The sequence below is a fragment of the Pleuronectes platessa genome, chromosome 4 (assembly GCF_947347685.1).
Source record: "Pleuronectes platessa chromosome 4, fPlePla1.1, whole genome shotgun sequence".
In the NCBI taxonomy this organism is placed as follows: Eukaryota; Metazoa; Chordata; class Actinopteri; order Pleuronectiformes; family Pleuronectidae; genus Pleuronectes; species Pleuronectes platessa.
The window spans coordinates 7,931,722-7,943,830 of record NC_070629.1 but is presented as its reverse complement, the minus strand read 5'-3'; the positions used below and the strand labels follow the sequence as shown (position 1 = coordinate 7,943,830).

Below are 12,109 nucleotides of genomic sequence, written 5' to 3'. Positions count from 1 at the left end.
AGTCATTAGCTACAAGTTGTGGGTATGAGGCAAAAATACCGTTAATGTACAAATCACCTATGTTGCAAATGCCTTTCCGCTTCCAGAGAAGGAAAACACTATCAGACAGACCTGGTAAGAAGGAATGGTTTTCACATATTGGGGTATCCAAGTAGGTTTTTGGAGCCTCAATGTAATGTTTTATCTGCTTCCAGATTCTTATGGTGTTGCCAATTACAAAGCTGTTATTAAAGCATGCCTTTTTAACAGCAGTGGGACTGTTAAGAAGAGCGGACAGTGAGGTGTAAAGAGTTTAAGCTCCTTAGAATATGAAAGCTCTGAAATAACTAGCGAAAGTTTAAAAGAGCACAAGAGAGAAAAGTTGGCAAACATCAATACTGTGTTAGATTAGATTATGACTGTGGGTTACATCAAGGCCCTTGAACTGAAGAAAAGGAACTGGTTTAGATACAGAGTTTAAAAAAATGTAACTTTGTAAACATAATTTTGTCTAGTCAACTTAGCACTTATTCAAGATACCTGTATTTATATTTTCACTTGGGAGAATACAAGTCAAAGATCTCTTTAATTAGATTTTGACAAGTAAAATTCAAACCACTTTTGCCATTCATGTGCATGGAGTTTTTCCATTATAGTTAACTACAATTCATTTGCAGATATCCAAAATTCATATTGTATCCTCAAATACCTCTAATCTCAGTATACAAGTTCTGACTAATGTTCCATCGAGTACAATTAAAGACATCTACATTGTTCTTTTGAGATATCTTAAATTAATTTTGAAATAGTCAGATTGACATAGCAGAAATCTGGAATAAAAGGAATCCCAAATTCTGTTGCAGACATCTACTTCACGAACTGTGGATATCTATAATGTAGAAACACATAAATTGATGGCAAAAGCTGTTTGAATCTTGCTTGTCACAAGAAAATTTCAAATAATTGTAACTTTTATTCTGTCAAGATAAAACAGTAGAAATGTTATATCAAACTCTTACTAGTCACAATGAAGTCACAGATATATTAAATAAAACTCTTACTCGTCACAATGAAGTCACAAACATGTTAAATCAAACTCTTACTAGTCATAAGGAAGTCGCAGACTAGCCACAAGGTAAAAACAACTAGTCCAAATGAGGTAGCAGATCTGTGTAATGTTAATTAAGGCTAGTCAAATGTAGCTACTGTTAGCATTGGCTCACTGAGTGCAGGCAGCGGGCTCCTGATGAAGCACCTGCCGCAGGTGTGCTGAGCCTCATGTCTCTGCTGTTTACATGTGAGCGGTGTGGACAGAGACAGGGACAGGGACAGACTGTGAGAGGCAGCGCATCCTCAGGGTTCTTCCTCAGGGTTCATACTCAGGGTTCTTCCTCAGGGTTCACACATGTTCCTGCTCAAGATGAAGGTGCCCGCGGAGGAACTAATGAGCGACATATTGAAGCGTCTGACGGGCGAGTCCGCGCTGCCTGTGTACAGCAACATAGAGAAGTTCAGGCGAGCTAAAGACGGCCTGTACTTTGTCGCGGAGGACTTCAACGAAACGGTGAAAAAGAGGGAGCTGGTCAACGCCAAGGAGCGACTGAGAGTGAGTTCACAATGGAGGACACTGGGAGAGCAGAGAGTTCATGTTTAATGACAGTTTAGTGATGTGTTTGACAGACAGACTCCAGGTCCAGGTCTGTCAGGCTCCCTGAGTTTAGCTAGCGTAGCTGGAGCTTGTAAAGCTAACTAACTGTACCTGCTATTAAGTTTACAAAGACCTCACAGGACACAAAAACAGTTATTATTAACCTTGTACACACACACACCACACAAACTTAACCAACTTACACACTAACTGAGGCCTGCATTTCATCCTTGTGACCACCACCCAGTCGTACTGTCCGGTTATATTTTGGTTATTATCTAATCTGTGAGGGAAATTGTATGAAACATACAGAGAGGTGGATTCAAGATGCTGTGCAGGCACATTAAAAAAACACATACACTAAGTTGAAGAACCTTAACTTAGAAAGCACAGTTTACATTTTTTTTCAAGATGAGTTTTAAAGAGTATAATTCAAAGCATCTCCCCTGCTCTAAAACCCATCTCATCCACTTTCACTGATGATTGCTGTCCATCATTTTTCTAGTGAACTGTTCTAGTTTATATCCAGAGAAATTTATCTGAGATTCTGCTTCTCATATCTTTTGTCAGTTTACTCTTAAGAAATAATGTACAAATGATCTTTATCTTTGAAAGCAAAAGAGCTTAATTCAATTTGATGATATATTCCCTACAAGAGAGCTCCTCAGACAAAGAATCATCTCTGATCAAAATAACTATTTTCTGTGACGATTGGCTGTAACCTAAACCTAAACTCCAATCTCTCTCTCACTTCATCAGAAATAATGTCACATTTGGAGTGGAGGATACAAATTGTGATTTGCTGTTCGACATTTTACTTATTTGGGGTAATTTTTTCAGTCTTCATAAAAGAGTGTGTGTTGGGCTATAAATCCTTGATACACAGTGGATATAAAAAGTCTACACACCCCTGTTAAAATGCAAGGTTTTTGTGATGATTTGTAAACAAATGAGACAAAGATAAATCCTGTCTGAACTTTTTTCCACCTTTTAATGTGACCTATAACATGAACAATTCAGTTGAAAAACTAATTGAAATCTTTTATGGGGGAAAATAAAAAATAGAAAACTTACAATAACCTGGTTGCAGAAGTGTGCACACCCTTAACCTAATACTTTGTTGATGCACCTTTTGATTTTATTAAAGCACTCAGTCTTTTGGGGTAGGAATATAATAGCATTGCACATCTTGACTTGTCAATATTTGTTCACTTTTCTTTGCAAAAGGGCTACAAATCTTTCATATTGCGAGGGCATCTCCTGTGCACAGCCCTCTGTAGATCACCCCACAGATGTTCAATTGGAATCAGGTCTGGGTTCTGGCTGGGCCATTCCAAAACATTAATCTTCTTCTGGTGAAGCCATGTTTTTGTTGATTTGGATGTGTGCTTTGGGTCGTTGTCGTGCTGATAGGTGAAATTCCTCTTCATCTTCATCTTTCGAACGGAAGCCTGAAGGTTTTGTGCCAAAACTGACTGGTATTTTTTAACTGTTCATAATTCCCTCCACCTTGACTAAGGCTCCTGTTCCAGCTGAAGTTAAACAGCCCCAAAGCATGATGCTGCCACCTCCATGCATCACTGTGGGTATGATGTTCTTTGGGTGATGTGCAGTGTTGTTTTTGCGCCAAAAATACCTTTTGGAATTATGGCCAAAAAGTTCAACCTTGGTTTCACCAGACCATAGCACATATTCCCACATGCTTTTTGGAGACTTCATGTATGATTTTGAAAAGTTTAGCCGGGCTTGGATGTTTTCTTGGTAAGAAAAGGCTTCTGTCTTGCCACCCTGCCCCATAGCACAAACACATGAAGAATACGGAAGATTGTTGTCACATGTAGTTCACAGCCAGTCCTTGCCAGAAATTCCTGCAGCTCCTATAATGTTGCTGTTGTGCCATATTTTCTCCACTTGATGATGGCTGTCTTCATTGTGTATCATGGTATATCTAATGCCTTGGAAATTATTTTGTACCCTTCTCCTGACTGATACCTTTCAACAATGAGATCCCTCTGATGATTAGGAAGCTCTCTGCTGACCATGGCTCTTGCTGTAAGTTTCAACTAAGAGAATATCAGGAAAATTCTCCTTGAACAGCTGAACTTTATTTAGGATTAATCAGAGTCACTGTAAATGATGGCAGGTGTGTACTCACTACTATTTAACATGAGTTTGAATGTGATTGGTTAATTTTGAATACAGCCACATCCCCAGTTATAAGAGGCTGTGCACACTTATGCAACCACATTATTTTATTCTTTTATTTTTAGTTTCCCCCCTAAAAGATTTCAGTTTGTTTTTCAATTGAATTGTTCATGTTAAAGGTCACATTAAAGGTGAAAAAAGTTCAGACAGGATTTATCTTTGTCTCATTTGTTTACATCCCAAAAACCGGGTTGAGTAGACTTTTTATATCCACTGTAAATGAAGGTGAAAACAAAAACTGCTAATCTTAACCAATGTCATAAGAATCCCCTTAATTATTAATATTTTATTTTTATTGCCATTCTAGTTACATCATTTGGTGATTAATATGCCAACAACCTCTGTCAACAAGTTGTGGTTTATTTCCTTATTTTAATAACCATGGTCTCCACATGACTGACTATCATACATTCTTCTTTCATCATATGAGGATAAGACACATATTTACTATTTTTTTCCCTGTAGTCTTTAAAACAATATTTTTAAATACAGTTTGACCTTCAGTAGGAAAAAGCACCCTAGATTTTCATAAAGTAACTAAAACTTTGAAAACAGATTAGTATATAACTCTTTTGTTCACATATAATGCACATTTAGGTGATTTTACTGGTTTTACTTTTTTAATAATTCTTGTGTTACATATGTTTCATCAAATCAACAGTACTCCTTTTCAATCCTTAAGCATTACGTGCTGGAATTTACCAACACAAATCATGCTTAGTTTGCTCTCAGTGAATAAACACATCTTGAGACATGTAACTTCTTCAAGCCCTGTGGAAATGCAATGATGCTGCAATGGTTCGAAAACATTAGAAAGTATCTCACAATGCTTCACTATTTATGTTAACCTTTGGCCTCTTTTCTGTTCAGATTCGCAACTTGAACACCATGTTCTCCCGCCTGAAGCGGATGGTGCCACTTATGCGACCAGACCGGAAACCCAGTAAAGTGGACACACTCAAAGCTGCAACAGAGTACATTCGATTGCTTGTTGGAGTTTTGCAAGACACTGACAGTGTGAGTGCTTCACTCATCAGGCCTCTATTAAAGACAAGTGTCCTCGGTTTTACTTTCAAGGACATCACTGCCACGAAATTTTGAAATGTTGATTAGTGTTATTTTCTGTTTTTCAGCATGATGGCAGTGGGACTGATTTTCTAAAGAACGCAATCACTTACGGTCAGACTGAAGGTTTGAGCAATGACCTATGGAGAATGGATGATGTAAGTGTGTTTTTTCTACAGTGCATCCGGAAAGTATTCATAGAGCTTGACTTTTTCCACATTTTGTTACAGCCTTATTCCAAAATGGATTCAATTCATTTCCCCCCTAAAAATTATACACACAATACACCACAATGACAAAATGGAAAAAAGTTTGTTTAAAATTTTGCACATTTATAAAAAATAAAGAACTAAAATATAACTTGAACATAAGTATTCACAGCTTTTGCTCAACACTTTGTTAAAGCACCTTTGGCAGCAATTACAGGCTGAATTATGTTTGAGTATGATGCTACAAGCTTGGCACACCTATTTTTGGGCAGTTTCTCCCATTCTTCTTTGCAGGCCGTCTCAAACTCCATCAGGTTGGATGGAGAGCGTTGGTGCACAGCCGTTTTCAGATCTCTCCAGAGATGTTCAATCGGGTTCAAGTCTGGGCTCTGGCTGGGCAACTCAAGGACATTCACAGAGTTGTCCCGAATCCACTCCTTTGTTATCTTGGCTGTGTGCCTAAGGTCTTTGTCCTGTTGGAGGTCCAGAGCGCTCTGGAGCAGGTTTTCATCAAGGATGTCTCTTTACATTGCTGCATTCATCTTTCCCTCGATCATGACAAGTCTCCCAGCTCCTGCCGCTGAAAAAATCAGTAAATAATCATTTGAAATAGACTTATTAGAGAGAGATTGTCCATTTAGAAGAGCATACTTAACTTTAGAAGTATGTAGGCACAGAGGAGGCACTCTATAGGACTGTTTAATATAAATGTAGTTATTATTAAAAGCTATTGTAAGTTAAGAATCCCCGGACTTATATTGACAAAATACATTTGAATTGTATCACTTCAAAGTCTTATATATTTCTTTGAGTCCGGATGTAAACACAACATTACTTGTTGGTGGAGCCATTAAACCAAGAGAAACTTGATGTTGTATCTCGGCTACACAGCTTTGAGTTCAAAAGATTCAATTACTTTCTTTTTTATCGTTACTTTCTCTTTTATCTGTCACTGCAGATGCTTTGATTAAACCATAATACTGGTTCAAATGGAGTGTCTCGCCTGTAATGGTAGCGTAGTTGTCATTGCAATCTGATTGGCTAAACTGTATGTTCCTTAATTCTCCTGTCATACGTCACAGACAGAACGAACAGCACTAACTTCTTCAGCCCCTGATTTGAACAGTGAGCTCTTCCTTTCCAACTCTGGTTACACTGGCACCTGGTCTGTTGTATTTTGCTTGACCCCTGTACATAAATTATTCCTAATTGTTCCTGGAAATATGATGGCACAGAGAAGATTTTTTATATATCATCTGACAAGTGGTCAGATGAGATACTCAGCTTAAACCCCAGAAATGAAATTTCTTTATCAGACATTTCCCTAATGAGCCATTTAAAAATGTACAATCTGTTTTCTATGTTCTAAAACGTTTATTTAAACAGATAATTGATTTTACCTTCAATTTAATGTTTGAAATATGGATCAGAATTTCTTAATGAGGCGGGTGAGTATCTTCACAGTAGACAAATAAGTTCAGATATACATTTTTACTGAGATGTGTCTTCCTGACAGCTGTTGAACATGTCAGACGAGTGTATGGAAGATGGATTCACTCTGCCTCAAGAACAAGTAACAGAGGATGGCGATATGACCAGACTGGTGTTGCAACATTGTGCGCTGCCTGCATACCAGTTCATCATCCAAGTAGCACCTGACCAGTCTTCGGTAACTCATTTAACTTTCCTAACATAAATTTTTGAGTCAATTTCGTGTTGAATCACGGTGAATCCAGCTGGGGTTCCCCTGCTCATCACATGGACTTCACCTCACTTTATACTAGAAGGCCAGGCGGAGAAAGTCTGCAGAAATTCTATAGACTGTAACTTGGACACAGTGCATGTCTGAAATAAACTAAAGAGAGAGAACATGTCATGACTGAGTTTTCACGCAGCAATGTACTCGAGTCTGACATATGGACTGTGTTACGAAAAAGATAACATTCAGGGTTAAATTTTCTTCATTCATATAATCATTGAGATTACTCTGCATCCTCGAATAACACACACCTAAAATAAGGCCGGATGGCATAAAGACACGTAAATAAAAAAATAGGATTGAAATTCCATATATTTCTACTTTTGCTCCTGCTGTGGAATATAAACAAGGATGTTTTATCACAGCTTTCAATAAGACATTAGACACTGTCCATATGCAGCAGACATCCTTTATCCACTGTAATCCCACAGAATTGAGACAGCCGCTCATTGCAGACAGCTTCTCTTCTCTTCTGCATATACTGTGGCTTGTGAAAAGGTTGTTTACATTACATTAAATGTGAACCAGGGATCTATATGGCTTACAATTCCCCAATTCTCTTCCCGTCATTACCTGTCACATGTCTGGAATATCATATTATGATATTTATAATAACAGTTTTTTTTTCCAATCAGCACAGAACATTTTAAACATAACGGACTACTCAGAACACTACGATTGCAGAAGTAGAAAGTGTTAGGGTCACTGTCTTGTTCATATATTTCATGCTCAAAGAGAGAAGCATTTATAATAACTAATATTTTAATGATCAACAGGATTGACTATTGAGGGAAAATAACTTGAGAAATGTATGATGTTTAAAGGGACAATGATGGTAGTAATAATATTAATACAAATAAGGATCATTCATTATTTATTTGTATTTATACAAACCATTTTTAACAATGCTCATAGACACTTTACCTGGGATACAAACAAAAAAAACTAGAGAAAGTAATTCGAAATATATACAACAATGCTTTGAGTGGTAGATAAGACCTTTTGAAGTGCAGTATTGTAGTCAATATAAGAGTAATACACAATAGGTTAGAACTTGAGAAATTTATAAAATAAATTGTAATTATCATCATCATTATAATTACCAGTTCATGAAACTGAGTGCATGTCTTCATTTCAATGACTTATAAAACCTTTTTCTAATCCATAGAACATTTAAATATGACATTTTGTAGTAAATGTCAAATCAATTTCAGCTACTGGAAAATGCGCAGTGAATGAATATCAGTAATTTAATTGCGTTCTAATTTGTTATTGAAAATCAATTATTGTGTTAATTGCTGAAGTGGATGTGAAGTGTATCAGTTGTATATCACTGATTAATTTTGGGACTATTACTCTCAACCTTTCGAAGACGAAACCTGTAGCCTTCATCTGAACAGCTAGAAAGTCACACCATTCACACAATAGGAAATCAGATACATGTATAATTGCTAAAAGGATCTTGCGGGAAGATGCTACGATGCAAAAGGCAATCAACACAAAGCATTTGATTGTATTTCAGTGTTTCATCTCAATCCTTAACAAAGATTTAAGTATGTGAGTGTGTGTTTACATTTCCAATGAGGAAATCTGCCTGAAATATAAAGCTGGAAATTGGAAAAATAATTTCATTACTCAGAAACTCTCTGTCTTTAAACTGGAATGTGTATCTTTTTTGTTGGCACATAAACTTATTTTTTTCATTCAACAGATGTCTCAACACTGCTGAATGATGTGAAGAGCAGATGGCCAGACCTAATACTGGGAACATGCCAGGTGATTTTTATTTATTTGTTTATTCATGAATATCAGCTCGGTTATCAGAAATATATGTTTACAAATCCAAACAGACTAGATGATGGGGTGATTTATTCTTTTACCAAAGTGACATTTTGAGCCCAATGCTCCTCTTTTCAGTACAGACACTGTGAACCTCAGGGTTTTAATATTAACACTATAATTTGTATTTCCGTTTAATTGTTATTGTAATGAAGTTTGTGTAACTATTAATTTAGTTGTAATAGTTGTACTGGATATAAATATGAACATTAGACCATGAGTATTATTATGTTGCCCCCTTGTGGACTGTAATTTCGGTGAAAATTGGCACAAAACAAGCCACAGAACAACTAATAAAAGTTATTTTTGACAGTGCACAACAGATGAGGTGCATGTGTTAAAAACATCAAAGACCGAATTCCTTTTAGCTGCTTAAGTTACAGGGTCCTGGTATTGTGCATGTCTTGCCTCACTGTCATAGTCATGACTTCATTAGCCTTTCAGTCGGGACTATTTAAATCAAATTTCAAACTAGAATACATGTTTACATTTTAATTAACCGATTCAGGATTGAATTGTATTTAGCTAGTTAAGTTTTAAATTATGGTTTCTCCCTGCTACCATCACTACACTGACAGATACTGTTTGATCAGTATCCTGCTCAAGTTCAAATTAGCCATGACCTGGAAGTTGCTGAGCTCCCCAGACTCTTGCATATTATAGAAGTAATTACCCCCATTTACTTTTTCATGAATTATGACTGAATAACACTGAAGCACCATGGGAAAGATCCTTCCAGAGTAACTTGTCCCACTGATTTGAAATGCAAGGTTACAGCGCCCTCTTCTGGTTGAATTTGTCATGTCTGTGGCATCGCTGTCAGGTGTGATCAGTCGTGTATATTGTTGCACATACAACATGAACTCCCACTGATATCACAGCAACACACCAGTATCAGGTCATCATATGGAGGACACAGTAGTGCACATGCCATAGAGTTTGTGCACAACCAGGGAAATTAAAAAATTTTGTGTTAGAAGTGAATAAGTTGATACAACCTGCAGACAGACAAACAGACTAAATGTATTTATCTCCATCCGCTTTTTTTTTTATGAACTAATACAGATTTGAAACAATAATTGTGGCATGTGCAAAAGTCAGTACCTATCTCAGTTTAATTCTTAGTAGTATCTAAATTTTTACATCTGGAGTTATCACCAGCAGAAAGCCTAATGTGAACTGCCATGTAAGTCCCAATGAGTTAATGAAGATTGCAAATGTAAAAATCATTCATTTTAAATTCAATTTATTAAATAAAAGTAGCAATAATAAAAAAGTTGAATAGTCATTGTTTGTGTTTTTGCTACAGGGGCTGTAGTTACCTGCGTTCATTTGAAAAAACATCTGTTGCGGAGTTTTGCATGCAACTGTATGTATAATACTTTTTTGTTTGTTTTTGAGGGCAATATTTAGTGCATATATTTCACATTCATAATTTGGAAACAAAATGGTGAATTATGATGGGCTATGTAATAAGTGGGATTCTGATATTTGCCTTAAAACCTGTCATCCCTCTTCAGATAAAGTACATTTTAATGCATGTAGAAACTGTGTCAAAAGAAGTGAGAGATGAATTAACTATAATCTTGTTTATTTAGGGACCTTTTGCTTTGAAGAAAGGATGCTTCCAGAAGAAAATTCAATTTGATTTGTTTTATTTATATTGACTTAAGATTTTGTTTGAGTATTTATATATATAAACGTATGTATAAATATGTTTTTATTTTCATTTTACAAACTGTATACTTGGAAGCCTTTAGAAACATTTACAAGCTTAATTTTGTTCTCATTTATCTTAAGTAAGTGTTTTATGTTTTCTGCTTAAAATGTTTAAATATAAATCTCAACATCTGCATTGTACCGAGTTTATGTTTGATAAATATGAATATCTTCAACTTTAATAAAATGGCTTTGTAACCTGTATCTCATTAGAATATCTTATTCCAAAGCACCATCCTCCAGTGAATGGAAGTGAACAGTATTGGGCTAAAGTCACTTGGGCTACTGTCTGTTTGCCCTCCATGAATGAGCTGCCCCTCTGGAGGAAAAACAAGGTTTGTTATTGTGGCTGCAAGAATATGAGGAGTCAAATAATTGCTGAAGTTTGACCAAATTATTACATCGGCCCATCATATCACATTTTGTGTCAAGAAATTAGGCAAAGCGATTCGCTATGCTCTTTATTATGACTGTCCAAACTGACGTTTACATTGTGAATGGGAGTCTGAATTAGCTAAATCTTAATTTTTAACGTTTGCTTTAAATAATGTCTACTCATAATGATCTGAATTTATTTATTAAGAGTTTATTTTCAAAGTTTGAACATTATGGTTTGCAATCGGATAGATCAGGGGTTTTCAACCAGGGGTCCGCGGCCCCCTGGTGGTCCGCGAAGGCATTGCAGGGGGTCCGCAAAATTTGCTTTGATATTTCAACACATTTCCAGATTACTCTTGAATATCGTGAAAAATATTTAAAAAAAGAAAAATATGTCTAATATAATATAAGGGTGATGAGGGAAACCTTGAAACCGGCTTGGGGCTAGAAACTGCCAATAGTTTTCCCCTGTGCATGTGTGTAGATGTAGAAGAGCGGTTGAGCTAGGTTGAAAAACGGTCAGGAGGTCTTGGAGATGCAGTTTGTGTGATGGGAATTTTTATTTTCCCAAAAAGAAGGCCCAAAAGGGCAGAATTAATAATGAAAATATTAAATAAAACAAAATAGCGAAAACAAATACTTTGTAATAAGACAAATAAAGTGGCATAATAGCCAAAACAATTAATTGCCAACTTTACCACGTTCGCTGGTTGAGAAACAATTTCTTAAGAGAGCTCTAGACACACACACACAGAAGTACTACTCATGCAGTATAGGTGGGATTTGCTGCTGGTGATCATGAGGTTAAATTTAAGTAATCCTCAATTGTTTGTGTGATATTGTATGATTATCATTTGTGACATATTCTGCATTACTTTGTCATCTTCCCTATTCAGTTGTAGCCCCAGTTTATGTTGATTGTTATTGATCACTGTTAGTTTAACGTTCTCTCAACATTTCAGCTACATGTCTGTAGATTTAAGTCATGAACGTTATATATTGAGGTACATATGATTCTGAGATGCAGTACAACTACAAACTGCATTTTAACTTTGTTTTCAATTCTTAAGCACTGAAAATCAACAGTTTTTTTGTATTTTACACATTTTTGTAGATTTGTTTGAGGTTTTAAATAAAACCAACGTGGAAAACCAAATGTTAAAACTTCCTTCTATCCACTTGCATGCGTGCACACACAGACACACAGACACACACACGCGTAGGCACATCAGTGGGCCGCGGATTACTTTCTAGTCAGAATGGTGGTCCCTTGGACAAAACCACTTGAAAACCCCTGGGATATATGAC

The 12,109-nt window shown here is 36.3% G+C and overlaps 1 protein-coding gene across 6 annotated transcripts; it reads left to right on the top strand.

Moving 5' to 3' along the window:
* Nucleotides 1–1,206: 1,206 nt before the first annotated feature.
* figla (folliculogenesis specific bHLH transcription factor) lies at nucleotides 1,207–10,627 on the top strand. Of its 6 annotated transcripts, XR_008338294.1 has the most exons (8): nucleotides 1,207–1,585; nucleotides 4,703–4,849; nucleotides 4,966–5,055; nucleotides 5,401–5,698; nucleotides 6,623–6,775; nucleotides 8,577–8,641; nucleotides 10,014–10,073; nucleotides 10,303–10,627. XR_008338294.1 is itself a non-coding variant. In XM_053420547.1 (6 exons), the coding sequence occupies exons 1-5, from the start codon at nucleotides 1,385–1,387 to the stop codon at nucleotides 8,592–8,594; spliced, it is 609 nt and encodes a 202-aa protein (XP_053276522.1). In that variant the 5' UTR covers nucleotides 1,207–1,384; the 3' UTR covers nucleotides 8,595–8,641; nucleotides 10,303–10,627. The 6 variants fall into 6 exon arrangements, 2 of the variants coding, with proteins under 2 accessions (XP_053276522.1, XP_053276523.1); XR_008338295.1 differs by lacking the exon at nucleotides 5,401–5,698; XR_008338292.1 differs by lacking the exon at nucleotides 10,014–10,073.
* Nucleotides 10,628–12,109: the final 1,482 nt, after the last annotated feature.